The sequence below is a fragment of the Acipenser ruthenus genome, unplaced genomic scaffold (genome assembly GCF_902713425.1).
Source record: "Acipenser ruthenus unplaced genomic scaffold, fAciRut3.2 maternal haplotype, whole genome shotgun sequence".
Classification (NCBI taxonomy): domain Eukaryota; kingdom Metazoa; phylum Chordata; class Actinopteri; order Acipenseriformes; family Acipenseridae; genus Acipenser; species Acipenser ruthenus.
This window is the reverse complement of record NW_026707598.1, coordinates 245,001-268,935: the sequence shown is the minus strand read 5'-3', so window position 1 is coordinate 268,935 and position 23,935 is coordinate 245,001. Positions and strand designations below refer to the sequence as shown.

Below are 23,935 nucleotides of genomic sequence, written 5' to 3'. Positions count from 1 at the left end.
AAAAATAATATTATAACATAACAACATGTCTCGTGAAAATGTTTAGCGCTATAACGACGAGCCGAAATCTTTGTTGTCTTAAGTTTTTGTTTTTTTTTTAATTAAAATGTTGACTTTAGGTCTGTACCTGCTACCTACCTCAGAACTACAGAAAAAAATACTAATATTTACTGAAATACTCGATTAATTATGATCGAAATAATACAACAAAAAAGTCAATTTGAAACTCGGTGTTGGGCGGCCTTACTAAAGGTTGGTGAAAACCCGACCACAATTTATACGACACAATATATTATTATTATTATTATTATTATTATTATTATTATTATTATTATTATTATTATTATTATTTATTTCTTAGCAGACGCCCTTATCCAGGGCGACTTACAATCGTAAGCAAATACATTTCAAGTGTTACAATACAAGTAATACAATAAGAGCAAGAAATACAATAACTTTTGTTCAAGCATAACAAGCATTTTGTTATAACATATATACTCACACACAAATTATATATATATATATTTATTTAACAACGTTTGGTTTTAATAGATTTGCCGTCTGTGTGTTTCAGAGTTAGACGGGTTTTCACTAACACGGGTATAAAATGTGTCTAGTTTCACTGTTGTTGTTGAAAAGCGATGTGACATTTATCCAGACGGCTGGTTTTGCCCCGAGTCCAATTATGTATTTATAAAACGGCAATAAAAAAAAGCCTCGAGGTTTCAAATAAACGACAGCTGTGGCCACAGTTTCTACAGTAAAACCCACAGAAATGTGTATAATTAACATAACGTCGCGGTTTGTCATTATACCGCCATGTACAAACACTGTCAATACCGCGGCGCGTTAACGACGCTTTTGTCTTCAAAGGTCAGGCTGGGACAAGTCGACAAAAAAAAAAAAATTATAATAATTACAGAAAAAGAGCTGACCTGTATTTTGTGACTAGAATATATTGCTTTTGAGTAAAAATTATGAAGCGAAAAGTTGATGACCAAATTTATACAGCGGTGTGGAGTAGCGGTCAGGGGCTCTGGACTCTTGACCGGAGGGTCGTGGGTTCAATCCCAGGTGGGGGACACCGCTGCTGTACCCTTGAGCAAGGTACTTTACCTAGATTGCTCCAGTAAAAACCCAACTGTATAAATGGGGAATTGTATGTAAAAATAATGTGGTATCTTGTAACAATTGTAAGTCGCCCTGGATAAGGGCGTCTGCTAAAAAATATATTATATATATAGTTTGTGTTGCGTGTCCCACAGTCACTGTGATTGCAGAATCCGACCACTAGATGGCAGTATAAATCATCTTTCAGATTCGAGACAAACACCAAGAAGGGATTGCATTGACAAAACTGAACAGGACTGAGTGAGGATGAGACAGTGTCTGCCTGCAGCTTTAATGAAACGAAACTCTGGTAAACTCGGTAAACAAACACAGACGCCGAGAAAAAGGGATTATATTGCGGTGTCAAACTGAACAGGATTGTGGGGCTCTGTCTGTCTGTCTGTCTGTCTGTCTGTCAGTCTGTCTGGCAGTGAAGCGATGTAGTAATGGCATCTAATTGTGTAAAACTGAGATTGCTTTTGGGCAAAATAATTGATAAAGCAAATCAAACGCAACCTTTCTCATTATCCATCGCAAAGCCGGTCGCCACGGCAACCGCCGCATCACAAATCCCAACCCCCTCCTTTCCATACCTTAATGACACTTGAAACGATAAGAACCTTCAAATGTGGGCAAACGTCAATATCGCCCTGTAGAATGAACTACGGCTCCCAGCATGCCTCTGCACCCGCAGCAATGGTGAGGCATGCTGGGAGCTGTAGTTCTTTAACTACAATGAGCTATGCTATATCAGAAATTGTGCCGATGTTAATAAGAGGTGAGAGAATGGATTTTAAAGATGGTCAGCGCTCCTTTAAAGGGAGGGGCCAGCGATACTGTTAATAAAGCTAATAAGAGGTGAGAGAATGGATTTTAAAGATGGTCAGCGCTCCTATAAAGGGAGGGGACACTGATACTGTTAATAAAGCTAATAAGAGGTGAGAGAATGGATTTTAAAGATGGTCAGCGCTCCTTTAAAGGGAGGGACCAGCGATACTGTTAATAAAGCTAATAAGAGGTGAGAGAATGGATTTTAAAGATGGTCAGCGCTCCTTTAAAGGGAGGGGCCAGCGATACTGTTAATAAAGCTAATAAGAGGTGAGAGAATGGATTTTAAAGATGGTCAGCGCTCCTTTAAAGGGAGGGACCAGCGATACTGTTAATAAAGCTAATAAGAGGTGAGAAAATGGATTTTAAAGATGGTCAGCGCTCCTCTAAAGGGAGGGGCCAGCGATACTGTTAATAAAGCTAATAAAAGGTGAGAGAATTGATTTTAAAGATGGTCAGCGCTCCTCTAAAGGGAGGGACCAGCGATACTGTTAATAAAGCTAATAAGAGGTGAGAGAATGGATTTTAAAGATGGTCAGCGCTCCTTTAAAGGGAGGGACCAGCAATACTGTTAATAAAGCTAATAAGAGGTGAGAGAATGGATTTTAAAGATGGTCAGCGCTCCTTTAAAGGGAGGGACCAGCGATACTGTTAATAAAGCTAATAAGAGGTGAGAAAATGGATTTTAAAGATGGTCAGCGCTCCTTTAAAGGGAGGGGCCAGCGATACTGTTAATAAAGCTAATAAGAGGTGAGAAAATGGATTTTAAAGATGGTCAGCGCTCCTTTAAAGGGAGGGGCCAGCGATACTGTTAATAAAGCTAATAAGAGGTGAGAGAATGGATTTTAAAGATGGTCAGCACCCTGGGACCCCTGCGCTCCCCTGTCTGTATGACTCTTGTTTTGAAAGCGTCTAAAGCGGGTAAATGTTATCTTTGGTGGTTTGGTTATTATTATTATTATTATTATTATTATTATTATTATTATTATTATTATTATTATTATTATTATTATTATTATTTATCATGCATGTTTTGTTTTCTATTCCTTTCGATTATAAGGTCATCTCCAGGGCAGAACTCCTTTTTCCAATAAAATTACGAATCACACAAACACACAATATATATATATTTATTCATGACACATTTAAGAATTGAATCAGTACAGTTAGAATTGCTTTCAAATGTATTTTTAAAATTTCCCGGACAGTTTAATGTTACATTCTGAAAACATTTTTTGTCGTCCCCCCCCAAACTTGACCTACCGCTTTTTATCTCATCAGATAAATACATTTAAAAAATGCTCCTCAGCCAGTTGCTGGTTTGAGTATCAGTTGACTGGTACACAAAACAGCTGTAAACCCGTGTTTATGTCCACAGTCTGTTGGTACAAAACCACACAGAGGCATTTATTTTCATCGCCAATGTTTTTCTCCCTAATTTGGAAGGGTTCACCGCTGCAGCGCCCCCTGGCGACTCGGGAGGGGACTTGACGGGACAGGACGGGAGAGGGGCGGCGGCTGGAACCCGCGTCCTCCGAAACGCATTCCAGCCAACCCGTCATTTTTTCCACACTGCGGATCCACAGCGAGGCCAGCAGACCTATACTGCCGGAGAACAACCCAGATCTGAACGCCTCCACCCTTATAGAAAAAAAAACAACATATATATTTTAATATAGGGTAGAAAAGTATGATCTGTATATTTTTCACCTATAAAAATTGGCCCCCCCCTTTTTATATCTATATTTAAAATATATGGGATATGTTTAAAATATATTTTAGTCTGTAATCCATATATTTATTTTATATGGATTAAACCTGAAGCGGTCAGGGGCTCTGGACTCTTGACCGGAGGGTCGTGGGTTCAATCCCAGGTGGGGGACACTGCTGCTGTACCCTTGAGCAAGGTACTTTACCTAGATTGCTCCAGTAAAAACCCAACTGTATAAATGGGGAATTGTATGTAAAAATAATGTGATATCTTGTAACAATTGTAAGTCGCCCTGGATAAGGGCGTCTGCTAAGAAATAAATAATAATAATAATAATAATAATAATAATAATAATAATAATAATAATAATAATGAAAATATATGGTGCACCATTATATTTTCAACATATAACATATATGGATTACAGACTAAAATATATATTTTAAATACATCCCATATATTTTAAATATATACAAAAGGGGCCAATTTCTATCTATGAAAAATATACGGATCACACCTTTCAACCATATATTAAAAATATGTTTGTTTTTTCCATAAGGGCACTGCAGGACCGCAGTCGCCCCATCGGCCACAGGGGGTCGCTGTTGCGCGGATTCCCCTGCCGACCGAAGCCCCCCCTACCCGGTCACAGACGCTGACGTACCCTGGATTCGAACCTGTGATCTCCAGGCTGTAGGACTCTATAAAGAAGGACAGGACAGTCAATCCCGTGATGCAGTTCGGTGCTCAATTACAGGCGCCATTTCTGGAGCCCACTCAGTACTGAATGCATTGCGGAGATGCTGTGCTGCAGCGCCAGGATATACCGGTATTATTTTAAATAATTGACTTGTGACATCACTTTGCTATTCTCGGGAGCTATATCCGCGGGAGTTACATAGACGCGCTTTTGCTGTCTTCATCGTCAGCCCTTTTACTAAAAAATAAGCAACAGGTGTTAGCCTGCTTACAGTCGTACTAGTTTGTAATGCAAGTTCCTAATGTTCTCGTCCCTGCATCACAAGGACAGCGGGCTGAATCGGATAATTGTGCGGGAGACGTGTGTGAACTCTGGAGACTGGTGTGCAGGGAACCGGACAATTAATTATTTTTTGTTCCTAGTAGCAAGGGGAAGAAAGACTGATTTGATTTCCGCACAGAAAATAGATGGCTTCAGGCAGCGGAATTAGACTGGTCTGGTAAAGATTCTTAAATTAATTCTTAAGTCCAAGGTTCTGCCTAAACTGCACCACGGCCTTTTCTAATTTCCCACTTGAGATCTCCACTCAGTCACTGGGCTCCACTCGCTCCACTCTCCTGCATGTTCTCGGGGTTTGACTCGAACCTGAGTCTCGTACACCGCATCCCGGTCCAGCCACTTCTCGTTGAGCCGGGTCCACTCCTGACCGCGAAGTTCGGAGATCACCCTGGCGTCCTGGAAAAACACGACACAGCCCCGTCAAACTACAGAAAAATCATTCCTGCCTTTCAGCTTCCTCTGGAGGCCTGGGGTTCAATCTGGGGGCGCAGAGAGACAGAGAGACAGACAGAGAGACAGACACCAACAGACAGACAGACAGACAGACAGACAGACAGACAGACAGACCGACACAGAAACACAGACAGACAGACAGACAGACAGAGAGACAGAGAGACAGAGAGACAGACAGACAGAGAGACACAGACAGAAAGACAGACAGACAGACAGACAGACAGACAGACAGACAGACACAGAAACACAGACAGACAGACAGACAGACACAGAAACACAGACAGAAAGACAGACAGACAGACAGACAGACAGACAGACAGACAGACACAGAAACACAGACAGACAGACAGACACAGAAACACAGACAGAAAGACAGACAGACAGACAGACAGACAGACACAGAAACACAGACAGACAGACAGACACAGAAACACAGACAGAAAGACAGACAGACAGACAGACAGACAGACAGACAGACACAGAAACACAGACAGACAGACAGACCGACACAGAAACACAGACAGACAGACAGACAGACAGACACAGAAACACAGAAACACAGACAGACAGACAGACAGACAGACAGACCGACACAGAAACACAGACAGAAAGACAGACAGACAGACAGACAGACAGAAAGACAGACAGAGAGACACACAGAAAGACAGACAGACAGACAGACAGACAGACAGACAGACAGACAGACACAGAAACACAGACAGACAGACACACACAGAAACACAGACAGAAAGACAGACAGACAGACAGACAGACACAGAAACACAGACAGACAGACAGACACAGAAACACAGACAGAAAGACAGACAGACAGACAGACAGACAGACAGACAGACACAGAAACACAGACAGACAGACAGACCGACACAGAAACACAGACAGACACAGAAACACAGAAACACAGACAGACAGACAGACAGACAGACCGACACAGAAACACAGACAGAAAGACAGACAGACAGACAGAAAGACAGACAGAGAGACACACAGAAAGACAGACAGACAGACAGACACAGAAACACAGACAGACAGACAGACAGACAGACCGACACAGAAACACAGACAGAAAGACAGACAGACAGACAGAAAGACAGACAGAGAGACACACAGAAAGACAGACAGACAGACAGACAGACAGAGAGACACACAGACCGACACAGAAACACACACAGACAGACAGACAGACAGACAGACAGAAAGTGGATTCCTGGCTGTAGGTCACACTCACCTCCCAGGATTTCTCTTTGCGTTTGAATCGGATTTGAAACTCTCTTTGCTGAAGGTACAGTGAGATCAGACTCTGGTTCAGAGTCCAGGTAATGTTGGTGCTGTCCACAATGGAAGGAGCGAAGGGAGGGTGCATTTTCACTGCAGGAGAAAACAAACACACGATAACATCATAGATTATACAAGCGAGCTCGTCGATCCGAAAAAAGAATATTTATACACTGGAGACTTTTATAGGGGTTAGTGTACCCTGTTTCAGTGTGCTTTACCAGACCTCTCTGTGCTTTACAATGCTTCCCTATGCTTTACCAGACCTCTCTGTGCTTTACAATGCTTCCCTATGCTTTACCAGACCTCTCTGTGCTTTACAATGCTTCCCTATGCTTTACCAGACCTCTCTGTGCTTTACAATGCTTCCCTATGCTTTACCAGACCTCTCTGTGCTTTACCATGCTTCCCTATGCTTTACCACACCTCTCTGTGCTTTACAATGCTTCCCTATGCTTTACCAGACCTCTCTGTGCTTTACAATGCTTCCCTATGCTTTACCACACCTCTCTGTGCTTTACAATGCTTCCCTATGCTTTACCAGACCTCTCTGTGCTTTTACAATGCTTTCCTATGAGTGATCCTGGTTTTTAAAGTATGGTTGTGTTTCTTATTCACTCACCGTTTTCACTTGGTTTGAATGTAATGCTAGCTGCATCCTGGCTGCAGTTTCCACACTTCACCCGGCTTGTGATTTTAGTGACACTCGTGAACGTTTGCCACTGTGAAACAAAGCAAGATAAACGTGATCGTCCTGTCGGAACGCAAGAGCTGTGATTTCAAGACATCGCAGCTGAAGAGACGCCTCCCTCACCACCCCCCCCCACCCCCCCGTCCTGCCCCTCCACTGGTAAGTAACACATGGTTCCAGCTCACATCTATAGATCAGGGCAGGACGGGTCAGACAGAGGGAGGCGTCACGTTAGCTCTTTTTAAACACAGCAGCAGCTGCCCAGAGAGTGAAGCTGGCTACACTTGCCTCTTGATTTCCGCCCGCTATCACACTGCAGCTTTGCATCCGAGGGTCACTGGGTGAATCTTGCAGCTCGCACGTTTCGTTTTTCTGTATCTTTTTCTGTCGTCTGTGAATAAAACAATATCAGGTTTATTACAGACAACGCTTTTGTGAGCTGTGAGCTACCGCCCCCTGGAGGACAAAGGCCAGCCCTGCAGGAGTTTTAAGCCCTCCTGACCAGGAGGGGCCACTGTAGCGCGGTGAGGTGACTCGGTAGGTTTTGCCTCCCTGACCCAGCGTCGGAGCTCGCTGTGGAGTCCCAGCGATGACCTGCAACTCAGCACAGCCAGGACCCTGCGCTCCCCTGACTGTGTGACTCCCCCCTGTGCACCACACGGCCGTGCCTTTACCAGGGGAGACCCTCGGGGACCCATGCGCTCCACTGACTGTGTGACTTCCCCCCTGCACCCCACGCGGCCGTGCCTTTACCAGGGGAGACCCTCGGGGACCCCTGCGCTCCCCTGACTGTGTGACTCCCCCCCTGCGCCCCACGCGGCCATGCCTTTACCATGGGAGACCCTCTGGGACCCCTGCGCTCCCCTGACTGTGTGACTCCTCCCCTGCGCACCACACGGCCGTGCCTTTACCAGGGGGAGACCCTCAGGGACCCCTGCGCTCCCCTGACTGTGTGACTCCCCCCTGTGCCCCACGCGGTTGTGTCTTTAAATGAATATGGAGTGAAACTTGCCTGTTTACGGTCCACGTGAAGTGAAGCCTGCATGAAGACTCTCTCAGCTTCCCTGTCGTGTTCCAAGCACAGCTCAGCGTGGATTTGTAATCAGAAACACACTTCAAGCTGCCCCCTTCTATAACATGGCAAATAATAAAGATAATGATCATTGTTAAGAGGAATTTTAAAGATGGTCAGCGCTCCTCTAAAGGGAGGGACCAGCGATACTGTTAATAAAGCTAATAAGAGGTGAGAGAATGGATTTTAAAGATGGTCAGCGCTCCTCTAAAGGGAGGGACCAGCGATACTGTTAATAAAGCTAATAAGAGGTGAGAGAATGGATTTTAAAGATGGTCAGCGCTCCTTTATAGGGAGGGACCAGCGATACTGTTAATAAAGCTAATAAGAGGTGAGAGAATGGATTTTAAAGATGGTCAGCGCTCCTTTAAAGGGAGGGACCAGCGATACTGTTAATAAAGCTAATAAGAGGTGAGAGAATGGATTTTAAAGATGGTCAGCGCTCCTTTAAAGGGAGGGACCAGCGATACTGTTAATAAAGCTAATAAGAGGTGAGAGAACAGATTTTAAAGATGGTCAGCGCCCCTTTAAAGGGAGGGACCAGCGATACTGTTAATAAAGCTAATAAGAGGTGAGAGAATGGATTTTAAAGATGGTCAGTGCTCTGGGACCCCTGCGCTTCTCTCTCTGTGTGACTCCCCCCCCCTCTCTCTTACCAGCCATATTTCCCACTTGAGATCTCCACTCAGTAACTGGGCTCCACTCGCTCCACTCTCCTGCATATTCTTGGGATTTGACTCGAACCTGAGTCTCGTACACCGCATCCCGGTCCAGCCACTTCTCGTTGAGCTGGGTCCACTCCTGACCTTGAAGCTCGGAGATCAAACTGGAGTCCTGGAAAAACACGACACCGTCCCGTCAAACTACACGACAACGTCCCGTCAAACTACACGACACCGTCCCGTCAAACTACACGACACAGCCCCGTCAAACTACACGACACCGTCCCGTCAAACTACACGACACAGCCCCGTCAAACTACACGACACCGTCCCGTCAAACTACACGACACCGCCCCGTCAAACTACACGACACAGCCCCGTCAAACTACACGACACAGCCCCGTCAAACTACACGACACAGCCCCGTCAAACTACACGACACCGTCCCATCAAACTACACGACACCGTCCCGTCAAACTACACGACACCGTCCCGTCAAACTACACGACACCGCCCCGTCAAACTACACGACACAACCCCGTCAAACTACACGACACAGCCCCGTCAAACTACACGACACCGTCCCGTCAAACTACACGACACCGTCCCATCAAACTACACGACACAGCCCCGTCAAACTACACGACACCGTCCCGTCAAACTACACGACACAGCCCCGTCAAACTACACGACACCGTCCCGTCAAACTACACGACACAGCCCCGTCAAACTACACGACACCGTCCCGTCAAACTACACGACACAGCCCCGTCAAACTACACGACACCGTCCCGTCAAACTACACGACACAGCCCCGTCAAACTACACGACACAGTCCCGTCAAACTACACGACACCGTCCCGTCAAACTACACGACACAGCCCCGTCAAACTACACGACACAGCCCCGTCAAACTACACGACACCGTCCCATCAAACTACACGACACCGTCCCGTCAAACTACACGACACCGTCCCGTCAAACTACACGACACAGCCCCGTCAAACTACACGACACAGCCCCGTCAAACTACACGACACCGTCCCATCAAACTACACGACACCGTCCCGTCAAACTACACGACACAGCCCCCGTCAAACTACACGACACAGTCCCGTCAAACTACACGACACCGTCCCGTCAAACTACACGACACAGTCCTGTCAAACTACACGACACAGCCCCGTCAAACTACACGACACAGCCCTGTCAAACTACACGACACAGCCCCGTCAAACTACACGACACCGTCCCGTCAAACTACACGACACCGTCCCGTCAAACTACACGACACCGTCCCGTCAAACTACACGACACAGCCCCGTCAAACTACACGACACAGTCCTGTCAAACTACACGACACAGCCCTGTCAAACTACACGACACCGTCCCGTCAAACTACACGACACCGTCCCGTCAAACTACACGACACAGCCCCGTCAAACTACACGACACAGTCCCGTCAAACTACACGACACAGCCCTGTCAAACTACACGACACAGTCCTGTCAAACTACACGACACAGCCCTGTCAAACTACACGACACAGCCCCCGTCAAACTACACGACACAGTCCCGTCAAACTACACGACACAGCCCCGTCAAACTACACGACACAGCCCCGTCAAACTACACGACACCGTCCCGTCAAACTACACGACACCGTCCCGTCAAACTACACGACACCGTCCCGTCAAACTACACGACACAGCCCTGTCAAACTACACGACACAGCCCTGTCAAACTACACGACACAGCCCTGTCAAACTACACGACACAGCCCCGTCAAACTACACGACACAGCCCCGTCAAACTACACGACACAGCCCCGTCAAACTACACGACACCGTCCCGTCAAACTACACGACACAGCCCCGTCAAACTACACGACACAGCCCCGTCAAACTACACGACACCGTCCCGTCAAACTACACGACACAGCCCCGTCAAACTACACGACACAGCCCCGTCAAACTACACGACACCGTCCCGTCAAACTACACGACACAGCCCCGTCAAACTACACGACACAGTCCCGTCAAACTACACGACACAGCCCCGTCAAACTACACGACACCGTCCCGTCAAACTACACGACACAGCCCCGTCAAACTACACGACACAGCCCTGTCAAACTACACGACACCGTCCCGTCAAACTACACGACACCGTCCCGTCAAACTACACGACACCGCCCCGTCAAACTACACGACACCGTCCCGTCAAACTACACGACACCGTCCCGTCAAACTACACGACATCGTCCCGTCAAACTACACGACACAGCCCCGTCAAACTACACGACACAGTCCCGTCAAACTACACGACACAGCCCCGTCAAACTACACGACACCGTCCCGTCAAACTACACGACACAGCTCCGTCAAACTACACGACACAGCCCCGTCAAACTACACGACACCGCCCCGTCAAACTACACGACATCGTCCCGTCAAACTACACGACACAGCCCCGTCAAACTATACGACACAGCCCCGTCAAACTACACGACACAGCCCCGTCAAACTACACGACACCGTCCTGCCAAACTACAGGACACAGTCCCGTCAAACTACAGGACACAGTCCCGTCAAACTACACGACACAGCCCCGTCAAACTACACGACACCGTCCCGTCAAACTACACGACACAGCCCCGTCAAACTACACGACACAGCCCCGTCAAACTACACGACACCGTCCCGTCAAACTACACGACACCGTCCCGTCAAACTACACGACACCGTCCCGTCAAACTACACGACACCGTCCCGTCAAACTACACGACACCGCCGCGTCAAACTACACGACACAGCCCCGTCAAACTACACGACACCGTCCCGTCAAACTACACGACACAGCCTCGTCAAACTACACGACACAGCCCCGTCAAACTACACGACACAGCCCCGTCAAACTACACGACACCGTCCCGTCAAACTACACGACACCATCCCGTCAAACTACACGACACAGCCCCGTCAAACTACACGACACAGCCCCGTCAAACTACACGACACCGTCCCGTCAAACTACACGACACCGTCCCGTCAAACTACACGTCACCGCCCCGTCAAACTACACGACACAGCCCCGTCAAACTACACGACACAGCCCCGTCAAACTACACGACACAGCCCCGTCAAACTACACGACACAGCCCCGTCAAACTACACGTCACCGTCCCGTCAAACTACACGACACCGTCCCGTCAAACTACACGACACAGCCCCGTCAAACTACACGACACCGTCCCGTCAAACTACACGACACCGTCCCGTCAAACTACACGACACAGCCCCGTCAAACTACACGACACCGTCCCGTCAAACTACACGACACAGCCCCGTCAAACTACACGACACCGTCCCGTCAAACTACACGACACCGTCCCGTCAAACTACACGACACAGCCCCGTCAAACTACACGACACCGCCCCGTCAAACTACACGACACAGCCCCGTCAAACTACACGACACAGCCCCGTCAAACTACACGACACCGTCCCGTCAAACTACAGGACACAGCCCCGTCAAACTACACGACACAGCCCCGTCAAACTACACGACACCGTCCCGTCAAACTACACGACACCGTCCCGTCAAACTACACGACACCGTCCCGTCAAACTACACGACACAGCCTCGTCAAACTACACGACACCGTCCCGTCAAACTACACGACACAGCCCCGTCAAACTACACGACACAGTCCCGTCAAACTACACGACACAGCCCCGTCAAACTACACGACACAGTCCCGTCAAACTACACGTCACAGCCCCGTCAAACGACACGACACCGTCCCGTCAAACTACACGACACCGTCCCGTCAAACTACACGACACAGTCCTGTCAAACTACACGACACAGCCCCGTCAAACTACACGACATCGTCCCGTCAAACTACACGACACAGCCCCGTCAAACTACACGACACAGCCCCGTCAAACTACACGACACAGCCCCGTCAAACTACACGACACAGCCCCGTCAAACTACACGACACCGTCCCGTCAAACTACACGACACAGCCCCGTCAAACTACACGACACCGTCCCGTCAAACTACACGACACAGCCCCGTCAAACTACACGACACAGCCCCGTCAAACTACACGACACAGTCCCGTCAAACTACACGACACCGTCCCGTCAAACTACACGACACAGCCCCGTCAAACTACACGACACCGTCCCGTCAAACTACACGACACCGTCCCGTCAAACTACACGACACAGCCCCGTCAAACTACACGACACAGCCCCGTCAAACTACACGACACAGTCCCGTCAAACTACACGACAGTCCCGTCAAACTACACGACACAGCCCCGTCAAACTACACGACACCGCCCCGTCAAACTACACGACACAGCCCCGTAAAACTACACGACACAGCCCCGTCAAACTACACGACACAGCCCCGTAAAACTACACGACACCGTCCCGTCAAACTACACGACACAGCCCCGTCAAACTACACGACACAGCCCCTTCCTCTGGAGGGCTGGGGTCCAATCTGGAGGGCGAAGAAAGAGATAGAGAGAGAGACAGAGAGAGAGAGAGAGAGAGAGAGAGAGAGAGAGAGAGAGAGACAGAGACAGCCAGACAGACACACAGAGATACAGACCGACACAGAAACACCGACTGACACACAGAAACAGACAGACATAGAAACACAGACACACAGACACACACGTAGGAATACAGACAGACAGACAGACAGACAGACAGACAGACAGACAGACAGTGGATTCCTGGCTGTAGGTCACACTCACCTCCCAGGAGTTCCCTTTGCATTTGAATCGGATTTGAAACTCTCTTTGCTGAAGGTACACTGGGATCAGATTCTGGTTCAGAGTCCAGGTAATGTTGGTGCTGTCCACAATGGAAGGAGCGAAGGGAGGGTGCATTTTCACTGCAGGAGAAAACAAACACACGATAACATCATAGATTATACAAGCGAGCTCGTCGATCCGAAAAAAGAATAGTTATACACTGGAGACTTTTATAGGGGTTAGTGTACCCTGTTTTTAATGTGCTTTACCAGACCTCTCTGTGCTTTACAATGCTTCCCTGTGCTTTACCAGACCTCTCTGTGCTTTACAATGCTTCCCTATGCTTTACCAGACCTCTGTGCTTTACAATGCTTCCCTATGCTTTACCAGCCCTCTCTGTGCTTTACAATGCTTCCCTATGCTTTACCAGACCTCTCTGTGCTTTACAATGCTTCCCTGTGCTTTACCACACCTCTCTGTGCTTTACAATGCTTCCCTATGCTTTACCAGACCTCTCTGTGCTTTACAATGCTTCCCTATGCTTTACCAGACCTCTCTGTGCTTCACAATGCTTCCCTATGCTTTACCAGACCTCTCTGTGCTTCACAATGCTTCCCTATGCTTTACCAGACCTCTCTGTGCTTTATAATGCTTCCCTATGCTTTACCAGACCTCTCTGTGCTTTACAATGCTTCCCTATGCTTTACCAGACCTCTCTGTGCTTCACAATGCTTCCCTATGCTTTACCAGACCTCTCTGTGCTTCACAATGCTTCCCTATGCTTTACCAGACCTCTCTGTGCTTTACAATGCTTCCCCATGCTTTACCAGACCTTTCTGTGCTTCACAATGCTTTCCTATGAGTGATCCTGGTTTATAAAGTATGGCTGTGTTTCTTATTCACTCACCGTTTTCACTTGGTTTGAATGTAATGTTAGCTGCATCCTGGCTGCTGTTTCCACACTTCACCCGGCTTCTGATTTTAGTGAAGATCGTGAACGTTTGCCGCTGTGAAACAAAGCAAGATAAATGTGATCGTCCCTGTCGGAACGCAAGAGCTGTGATTTCAAGACATCGCAGCTGAAGAGACGCCTCCCTCAAACCCCCTCGTCCTGCCCCTCCACTGGTAAGTAACACATGGTTCCAGCTCACATCTATAGATCAGGGCAGGACGGGTCACACAGAGGGAGGCGTCACGTTAGCTGTTTTTAAACACAGCAGCAGCTGCCCAGAGAGTGAAGCTGGCTACACTTGCCTCTTGATCTCCGCCCGCTATCACACTGCAGCTTTGCATCCGAGGGTCACTGGGTGAATCTTGCAGCTCGCATGTTTCGTATCTCTGTATCCTTCTCCACAGTCTGTGAATAAAACAATATCAGGTTTATTATAGACAACGCTTTTGTGAGCTGTGAGCTACCGCCCCCTGGAGGACAAAGGCCAGCCCTGGGGGAATTTTAAGCCCTCCTGACCAGGAGGGGCCACTGTAGCACAGTGAGGTGACTTGGTAGGTTTTGCCTCCCTGACCCAGCGCTGGAGCTCGCTGTGGAGTCCCGGCGATGACCTGCAACTCAGCACAGCCAGGAACCTGCGCTCCCCTGACTGTGTGACTCTCCCCTGTGCCCCACGCGGCCGTGCCTTTACCAGGGGGAGACCCTCGGGGACCCCTGCGCTCCCCTGACTGTGTGACTCCCCCCTGTGCCCCACGCGGCCATGCCTTTACCAGGGGAGACCCTCGGGGACCCCTGCGCTCCCCTGACTGTGTGACTCCCCCCTGCGCCCCACGTGGCCATGCCTTTACCAGGGGAAGACCCTCGGGGACCCCTGCGCTTCCCTGACTGTGTGACTCCCCCCTGCGCGCCACGCGGCCATGCCTTTACCAGGGGAGACCCTCGGGGACCCCTGCGCTCCCCTGACTGTGTGACTCCCCCCCTGCGCGCCACGCGGCCGTGCCTTTACCAGGGGAGACCCTCGGGGACCCCTGCGCTCCCCTGACTGTGTGACTCCTCCCCTGCACCCCACGCGGCCGTGCCTTTACCAGGGGGAGACCCTCAGGGACCCCTGCGCTCCCCTGACTGTGTGACTCCCCCCTGCACCCCACGTGGTAGTGTCTTTAAATGAATATGGAGTGAAACTTGCCTGGATATGGTCCACGTGAAGTGAAGCCTGCATGAAGACTCTCTCAGCTTCCCTGTCGTGTTCCAAGCACAGCTCAGCGTGGATTTGAAATCAGAAACACACTTCAAGCTGCCCCCTTCTATAACATGGCAAATAACAGAGTAAGATCTGGTCTCAGTTATAATGACTATCACAGTGTTACAGGAGGCTGTGTGGTCCAGTGGTTAAAGAAAAGGGCTTGTAACCAGGAGGTCCCCGGTTCAAATCACACCTCAGCCACTGACTCATTGTGTGACCCTGAGCAAGTCACTTCACCTCCTTGTGCTCCGTCTTTCGGGTGAGACGTAGTTGTAAGTGACTCTGCAGCTGATGCATAGTTCACACACCCTAGTCTCTGTAAGTCGCCTCGGATAAAGATGTCTGCTAAATGAACTAATAATAATAATACAGCAACGTTGTTGTCTGAAATTGTAATTTCTTGTTCCAGTGCTGTTTGGTTCAATGATAATGCCAGTTGCTCTCAGGCTGCATTGACTCCAGTTCAATCAATCATTCAATCAATGGGCAGCAGTGTGGAGTAGCGGTCAGGGCTCTGGACTCTTGACCGGAGGGTCGTGGGTTCAATCCCAGGTGGGGGACACTGCTGCTGTACCCTTGAGCAAGGTACTTTACCTAGATTGCTCCAGTAAAAACCCAACTGTATAAATGGGGAATTGTATGTAAAAATAATGCGATATCTTGTAACAATTGTAAGTCGCCCTGGATAAGGGCGTCTGCTAAGAAATAAATAATCAATCAAGCTATCCTTTCAGTTTTGTTACCTCAGTGTTTGGTCTCTTCTCTTTGTACTCCCCCTCCCCCCCCCTCCAATGGGTCTTCCATGTGCTTGTTTATGTATGTCTCACAGGTGCCCTTCATTACCCAAACAATTATGCCTTTAACCCATTTTGTAAAGCCTTTAGCAATATGGCTGCTGGTTCCACCAGCTCCTTCACCAAGATGGAGTATGGATTCCTCAACCCCAGGGTCCTAATGCCTCCCGGTTTCTGTTGTGAATGTATACTCCATCACTATATATATACATATATACATATATACATATATACATATATACACAGTACAATAAAACAACAAAAGCCAGTATATATATTTTCCTGGCTGGCAGTATTCTGCATAAGCTGCAAGCTGGACAGAAGACAGTTTGGACTAGCAGAGTGCCGTAGTCTAATCTGGACATTATTATTATTATTATTATTATTTATTTCTTAGCAGACGCCCTTATCCAGGGCGACTTACAATTGTTACAAGATATCACATTATTTTTTACATACAATTCCCCATTTATACAGCTGGGTTTTTACTGGAGCGATCTAGGTAAAGTACCTTGCTCAAGGGTACAGCAGCAGTGTCCCCCACCTGGGATTGAACCCACAACCCTCCGGTCAAGAGTCCAGAGCCCTGACCACTACGCCACACTGCTGCCCTATACATTATAAAGGCGTGATTCAGTCTCAGCATCGTGTGAATTCTGCGATGTTTCTCGGATGGATAAAAAGCCACTTTAGTTATATTCTTAAAGGGCAGATAAGGATCCTGTTTATTTGACTGTGTTGCGCGTTTCCAGCTGTTTACGGAAGCTGTGTGTTTTAATTATTATTGTTTTTACGTTTTGACCACTTTTTGTTAACTTTTCAATTTAATTCCAGTGCCTCAAGATGGCTTCCATCGAGGATGATGGGAGATGTAGTTCTGAGGAGGTCCGCATTGGACCTCCTCAGAACTACGTCTCCCATCATCCTCGCTGCACGCTGGTCAATCCATCTCGGTTACACATGCGAGCAGGAGGATGATGGGAAGTGTAGTTCTGAGAGGTCCAATGCGGGTCCGCGGGAAGCCATCTTGAGGCAGTGGAAGGCAAATTTAAAATTTTTTAAAAGTGGTCAAAAATGTAAAAAAAAAAAATAATAAAGATCAGAGTCCTGTGGATTTGCCTCAGTGGGGTTGCTGTCCACTTTTTTTATATATATCTACGAGATAGATCGATTAAATTGTGTGTTAGCAGCATAGCAATGGAAATGGACAACAAGCTTCCTTCGAAATTTGTAACGTGTTTTTTTGTGTTGTTTTTTTTCCCTTGCTTACCCTGGTGACTCTGTCCAGAGACAGCCGACTGAAACACACAGAAAGAGATGGAAAGGACCAGCAAATTGAATCCAGCCATCGCTGCGCAGCTAAATAGTCATTGAGTGAGAGAGAGAGAGAGAGAGAGAGAGAGAGAGACTTTGACTTTTAAGATCCTTTATTTAACATTCCAAATAAAATCCATTAAAACTCAATAAAGGTAAAACATAACAAAATTAAGATTTAGCAATATTAAAAAATCCTAAAATACATCATGTTCTCCTTAAAAATAGATTTTACCAATATAAAAGGATCATAAAAAATCAATTAAAAAAACACAGTGTTTTCTTTCTGTTAAAAACAGATTAAAGCCAAAATTAATAAAAACACTGTAAAACAATAAAAAATAAAATTAAAACTAGAACAAAAACTGGAGCTCCCCCTCCTCACTCACAGCACACAAGGCGTCTCCCACACACCACCTCTCCTGGAAGTCCTCCGGGTTATTATTTAGTTTAAAAAATTCAAAATCCACTCTTATCCGGCTGACCACCAAAACCCTGAACTGCAACACAACATCAGTCAGCCCGGCGCCAGAGATACTGTTCTTTCTGGATTTTAAAATGGCCAATTTTGCCTGACCCATTATAAAATTAATTAAAACACACCTGTTTCTCTTTTTAAAACTGTAGGGAACCCCAAAGATAAAAAGCTCTTTTGTGAACTCCTCGCCTAGGTCCTGCAGGAGCTCCTGTAGGAGATGGAAGAGTGGTCCTAGCCTGACACACTCGCTATACATGTGAAACACTGTTTCCTCTGCAGAGCAGAAACAGCACTCTGAGCTAATGCTAGGATCAACTCTGTGGAGAAACCTGCCGGTGGACACAATACAGTGCAGGATCCTCCACTGCAGGTCCCCCGCTCTCTTGGTGAGGGGCAGTTTATACAGCACCCTCCATACTGGCCTGCACCCCTCCTTTACCTCCAGACATGCCCTCCATCTTGAATCCACCAACCCCCTCAACTGGTGGGAATGTGATGCCTTCACACAAATTTGGTAGATCTTCTTACTCTCTGCTGTATGAAGAGTTAGATCTTTAACTGTGTCTAGGTTTAATAACATTCCCTCGTTTCCTACACCCTCCTCTCCTTCACCTACTGCTGGACACACTAGCAGCCCTGGAAAGATGAAGTCCTGTCTCTGCCCTGTGCCGCTGGACATCTCCTCTCTCACAGCCTCCCTGAGCTCGGGGGAAAGACAACTTCTCAGTTCACTGACCATTTTCTCTGCCAGTCTCTCAGAGTGCCAGCCCAGCCGCCCAGCCAGCTGTGTAGCAGTCAGCCAGCAGGAGAGCTCAAAGTTGATAAGATGTCTCAGCCTGGTCACTCCTGCCCTCACAAAGCTGGCACAGAGCGTCATTGACTGAAAGAAACGTACAGGGAAGAGCGGATTGAAAAATAGGGGCTCCTCCAACAGGACCCTGCCTGTCAGGGACCCCTCATCTCTCGCCACCCGCACTGCCCTCCAGGCATCTAAAACACTCAAGTAAAAAGAAGAGAGACCTACTTTAGCTAGTCTGGCACTCTCAATTAAAAACAGGTGTTTGTCTATCCCCAGCCCCCCTACTCTGCTGAGGAAAAAACAAGCTAGCCTCTTCCAATGAGCCTCCTCCCCAGCGTACAGGAGCCTCTGAACCGCCTGCAGTCTGAAGGCTGCCACCCTGCTGGCAATGCAGACCAACCCCTGCCCCCCTTCATCAGTGGGGAGATACAGGACCGCTGGCCTCAGCCAATGTCTCCCGCTCCAGAAAAACTCCAGCAGTATTCTTTGGATCTCCTGCACCATGCCCCGGGGAGGGTCCAGACACACCAGCCTGTGCCACAGCATGGAGGCCACCAGATTATTAATCACCAGGACCCTTCCCCTAAAGGACAGCTGGGCCAGCAGTCCCCTCCATCTCTGCAGCCGCCCCCTCACCCTGTCCACTAGGCCCTCCCAATTTTTCTGCATATATATCTCCACTCCAAAAAACACCCCCAGCACTTTTATACCTGTCCTGTCCCATCTCAGCGCCTCAGGCAGGACAGGGGGGGTGCAATCATGCCAACTGCCTGACAGGAAGGTGTCACACTTTGCCCAGTTAACTCTTGCTGTAGAGGCTCCTTGGAATGTGTGCAGGCTCTGCTGTAGTGCCTTGATGTCTCCGTCACTGCACACAAACACGTTCACATCGTCTGCATAAGCGGACACCTTCACTGCGACAGAGGAGGGTGAGGAGGGCACTGCCCAGCCAACCAGCCGGCCCCTCAGCAGGTGCAGCAGGGGCTCTATGGCCAGTGAATAAAGCATTCCAGACAGGGAGCAGCCCTGCCTAATACCCCTGCACACTGGGAAGGGCTGACTCAGCCCATTGTTAATCTTTAAAATGCTAAAAACATTCCAATATAAAAGCTGGATATAAGAAATAAAAACAGGGCCAAACCCGAAGGCTTCCAGGGTTTTAAAAAGGTATGTGTGGTCGACCCTGTCAAACGCTTTCTCCTGATCTAAAGAAACCAGCCCAACATTCAAATCACATGTCTTAGCCATTGATAAAAAGTCTCGAATTAAAAACAAATTATCAAAAATGGAACGTCCCGGTATGCAGTAAGTTTGGTCCATGTGTATTACAGCTCCTATACACATTTTTAGTCTATTGGCCAGACATTTTGAAATAATTTTAAAATCAGAACATAAAAGCGAAACAGGTCTCCAGTTTTTGAGTAAACACAGGTCTCCTTTCTTGGGCAGTAGTGTGATTACTGCCCTCCTGCAGCTGAGGGGCAGTTCTTTATCTCGGAGGCTCTCTCCCAGCACCTGCAAAAAGTCCTCACCAATCACAGTCCAGAAATTTTTAAAAAATTCAGTGGGCAGTCCATCAATGCCAGGAGCTTTTCCATTTGAAAGCTGTGTAACAGCAGTGGTCAGCTCCTGATATGTTAGTGGCTTGTCTAATTGGTTCTGTTCTTCCTCGCTCAGGGTGGGCAAATCCTGGAGCAGCAGGTCTGTATCCTTCTGCTCACAAGGCTCTTTGCTGTATAGTTCAGAATAGAATTTTACTGCCTCCCTGCTGATCTCCTCCCGGCTGTACAGCTCCCTGCCGCAAGGCGTCCGGACGCAGTGCATCTTCCGGCTGTCTGCTCTCCTCCTCTCCAAGCCAAAAAAGAAACTGGAGGGGGTGTCCATGTCTTTAAGCTCCATGAAGCGAGAGCGCACCAGCGCCCCCTTCACTCTTTCCTTCAGCAGGCTGCCCAGCATGTGTTTCTGCTCCCTCAGCGTTTGCAGGGTCTGCTCCTGGTGGTCTGTGTCCAGGCTGCTCTCTAACTGGAGAATTTTCAACTCCAGCTCTCTCACTGCTGCGTTCAGTGACCCGGTTGAATTGAGTGTGTACTGCTGGCAAAAGATTTTAATCTGCGTTTTGCCAATGTCCCACCACTGCCTAATATTTTTATAATTTGTTTTTTCTTTTTTCCAAATGTTCCAAAAATCATTAAATTGTTTTACAAAAAGTGTGTCCTGTAATAGCTTTAAATTAAAATGCCAGTAGGAGGTGCTGTGAGAGTCAGTGGTGAGTATTACTGTAACTAACAGGCAGTGGTGGTCAGAGAGGCTACTGGGGATGATATTGGCTTTAATGAATTTATTCAAATGTGTGTGTGATGTGTAGAAGCGGTCTAACCTGGCTCTATATATTTGTTGTGCGCGACAATGAGACCAGGTGTACTGTCTTGCATTGGGGTGCAGACACCTCCAAACATCAACCAGGCCACTGAACTGAAAAACTGCAGCTAATTCACTTGAGGATTGGGGATTGGGTTCCTCATTATTTCTATCCATTGTAAAATCAATAGTGCAGTTAAAATCTCCTCCCACCACCACCACATCATCATTATCAATATTTAAAAGAGCTTGCTTTAATTTATTAAAAATTAAAATGCGTTCCCTTCCTTTATTTGGTGCATAAATATTAATAAAAACAAATACAGTACCACCCAACCTTGCTCTCACTTTTAATAACCTCCCCTTTTCAATTTCTTCAATATCTAAAATTGTTGCTCCTAGGCTGGGCTTAAATAAAATTGCCACTCCTGCACTGGTGCTTGAGCCGTGGCTCAGCACACACGGCCCCCTCCACTCTGCCAGCCACGCCGCCTCATTCTCCCTGTCTGAGTGCGTCTCCTGCAGCAGCGCGACCCCCGCCCGCTTCTGCTCTAAAAACTCACACAGCTGCGCTCTTTTAAAAGACTGTCTGCAGCCATTCACGTTAAAAGAAATAAAAACGCACTTTTCCATAGCGGCTAAAAAAAAATAAAACTGACAGAGTAAAACAAGCAACAATAAAAAAATTCTTAAAAGAAGTATCCATTTTTAAAATTATTGTTTGGCAACATTAGCGATCTTTTTCTTAATTATTTGAACATATTTTTTAAGACGGTACCTTTTTTGCTGGTCAAACTCCTCTAATGTTGCCTTTCGTGTGACGATGTGTGCTGAGTGGAGGAATAATCTCAGATCTGGGAAGAAGTTTTCAATTTCAACCCCCCTTTTCCCTTTTGTACTCTCCATAAACTGTTTAAATTCATCTAGGGTATAGATTTTTTTCCCCCTGTTAACGGGTTGGCTATCGGGGATGTCAGAGATAAGCGAGGAGTCAGAGAGCTCCCCCTCCATTTCCTCTGCTCCGTCCTCGCTGTCTGCTCCGCCGTCCACGGCTGCCAGCTCCTCCGCGGCTCTCTCCAACTCTACAGCGCCGCTCTCCTCTCCTCCTCCCAGCACAGCCACAGCCGTCACCGCTGCCTCTGCCTCCGCTTGCTGGGGTTCAGAGAGAGAAGAGCGCTGCACCGCGCCGGGTTGTAAGCCCGTCGCCGTGCCGCTCCCCTCTCCCTCCATATCAGGAGGGACAGACCCCCCTGCCTGAGACTGCAGGCTCCCCTCCAGCACAGGCTCGGGGCTCTGCTCCGTCCCCCACTCGCTGTTAGGCAGATCTGCAACTTCTTTGTTTTTTTGTTTTTTAAGTCTTTTTTTAGCTACCATCACAAAACCCTCATCATTTTCGGTAGTTTTATTTTGTGACGGACCGTGGCTGAGTCTCTTCAGCCTCGGCTGTGGTGTGGGCGGCTTCATCCCGATCGGCGGCTCCCTGGTCTCTGCAGACTCCGGCTGGCGCTGCAATGGGGGAGCAGCCTCATCCTCCCGCTCACCCCCAACATCCCCAGCCTCCTCCCTGCCATCAGTACCCTGCTCCTGCCTTTCCTCATTTTTGTTTTTTCTCGGGCAGGCTCTCCTCTGGTGTCCCTGTTCCCCACAGTTAAAACACCGCATTGTATCCGAGCTGACAAACACTACGCAGCCCGTCCCTTCCACACTGAAGCTCCAAGCAACATCAATCACCTCCCCCGGGTTATTCAGCAGCAAAAACGCCTGTCTCCGAAAAGACAGGACGTGCTTAACATTTGTATTTCTGCACCCTAATGGTATATTTTTAATTGGGGACACCAGTTTGCCATATCGGGCAAGTTCATTTGCCAAGGTCTCGTTTTTTAAAAATGGCGGCACATTAGACATGATTACCTTGGTAACAGGGGTTACTAAGGGGGATACTTGAATAAAATCTCCTTTCACTGAAAAACCTTCCTCCACTAGTTGATTGACCAGCGATACCTCTTTTAAAAACACGACAAACCTTTTATTCATACGGGATGCCGATATTATATTGTCACACCCGACCACCTCTCCCACTGCCAGCAGGCACTCCTCCACCGACACGCCGGCATCGGGCAAGCAGCTGACCCCGTGTCGGCGGCTGAGAGCCCCCAGCCCTCCAGAGTGAGATCCCATAACGGGACCTACACACACACACACACACACACTACTCTATAAACGGTAAAGTACAAACAAAGCAACGAAACAAAGATATATAAACGAACTAAACAATTAACAATTAAATATATAAATTTGCAAAAAATATAGTAGCGAAAACACTCTCCTACCGCACCAGCGTTCAAACGCTACCGCCTCTCC

The 23,935-nt window shown here is 47.9% G+C and overlaps 2 protein-coding genes across 2 annotated transcripts; both read right to left on the bottom strand.

Annotated features, from left to right (window-relative positions):
• Positions 1-3,108: 3,108 nt before the first annotated feature.
• On the bottom strand, positions 3,109-7,518 carry LOC131727808 (interleukin-9 receptor-like). Its single transcript, XM_059019089.1, has 4 exons — positions 7,414-7,518; positions 7,057-7,156; positions 6,388-6,527; positions 3,109-5,084 (listed from the first exon to the last, which is right to left on the bottom strand). Exons 1-4 carry the CDS (start codon positions 7,450-7,452, stop codon positions 4,911-4,913), a joined length of 453 nt encoding a protein of 150 aa, XP_058875072.1. The 5' UTR covers positions 7,453-7,518; the 3' UTR covers positions 3,109-4,910.
• A 53-nt stretch (positions 7,519-7,571) lies between these two features.
• LOC117965804 (interleukin-3 receptor class 2 subunit beta-like) lies at positions 7,572-14,993 on the bottom strand. Its single transcript, XM_059019088.1, has 6 exons — positions 14,894-14,993; positions 14,547-14,646; positions 13,640-13,779; positions 8,854-9,031; positions 8,138-8,255; positions 7,572-7,581 (listed from the first exon to the last, which is right to left on the bottom strand). The coding sequence occupies exons 1-6, from the start codon at positions 14,930-14,932 to the stop codon at positions 7,572-7,574; spliced, it is 585 nt and encodes a 194-aa protein (XP_058875071.1). The 5' UTR covers positions 14,933-14,993.
• Between the last annotated feature and the right edge of the window lie 8,942 nt (positions 14,994-23,935).

What these genes read in the sequence shown, in the direction of transcription:
- LOC131727808 (XM_059019089.1), bottom strand. Translation starts at nt 7,452, where the DNA reads ATGCAAAGCTGCAGTGTGATAGCGGGCGGAAATCAAGAG. An exon ending in TAGCGGGCGGAAATCAAGAG is followed by an intron (nt 7,157 to 7,413) that starts GCAAGTGTAGCC and finishes TTTGTTTCACAG; the next exon opens with TGGCAAACGTTCACGAGTGT. An exon ending in ATTCAAACCAAGTGAAAACG is followed by an intron (nt 6,528 to 7,056) that starts GTGAGTGAATAA and finishes TTTCTCCTGCAG; the next exon opens with TGAAAATGCACCCTCCCTTC.
- LOC117965804 (XM_059019088.1), bottom strand. Translation starts at nt 14,932, where the DNA reads ATGCAAAGCTGCAGTGTGATAGCGGGCGGAGATCAAGAG. An exon ending in ATTCAAACCAAGTGAAAACG is followed by an intron (nt 13,780 to 14,546) that starts GTGAGTGAATAA and finishes TTTCTCCTGCAG; the next exon opens with TGAAAATGCACCCTCCCTTC. An exon ending in GCAAAGGGAACTCCTGGGAG is followed by an intron (nt 9,032 to 13,639) that starts GTGAGTGTGACC and finishes GTGTTTTTCCAG; the next exon opens with GACTCCAGTTTGATCTCCGA.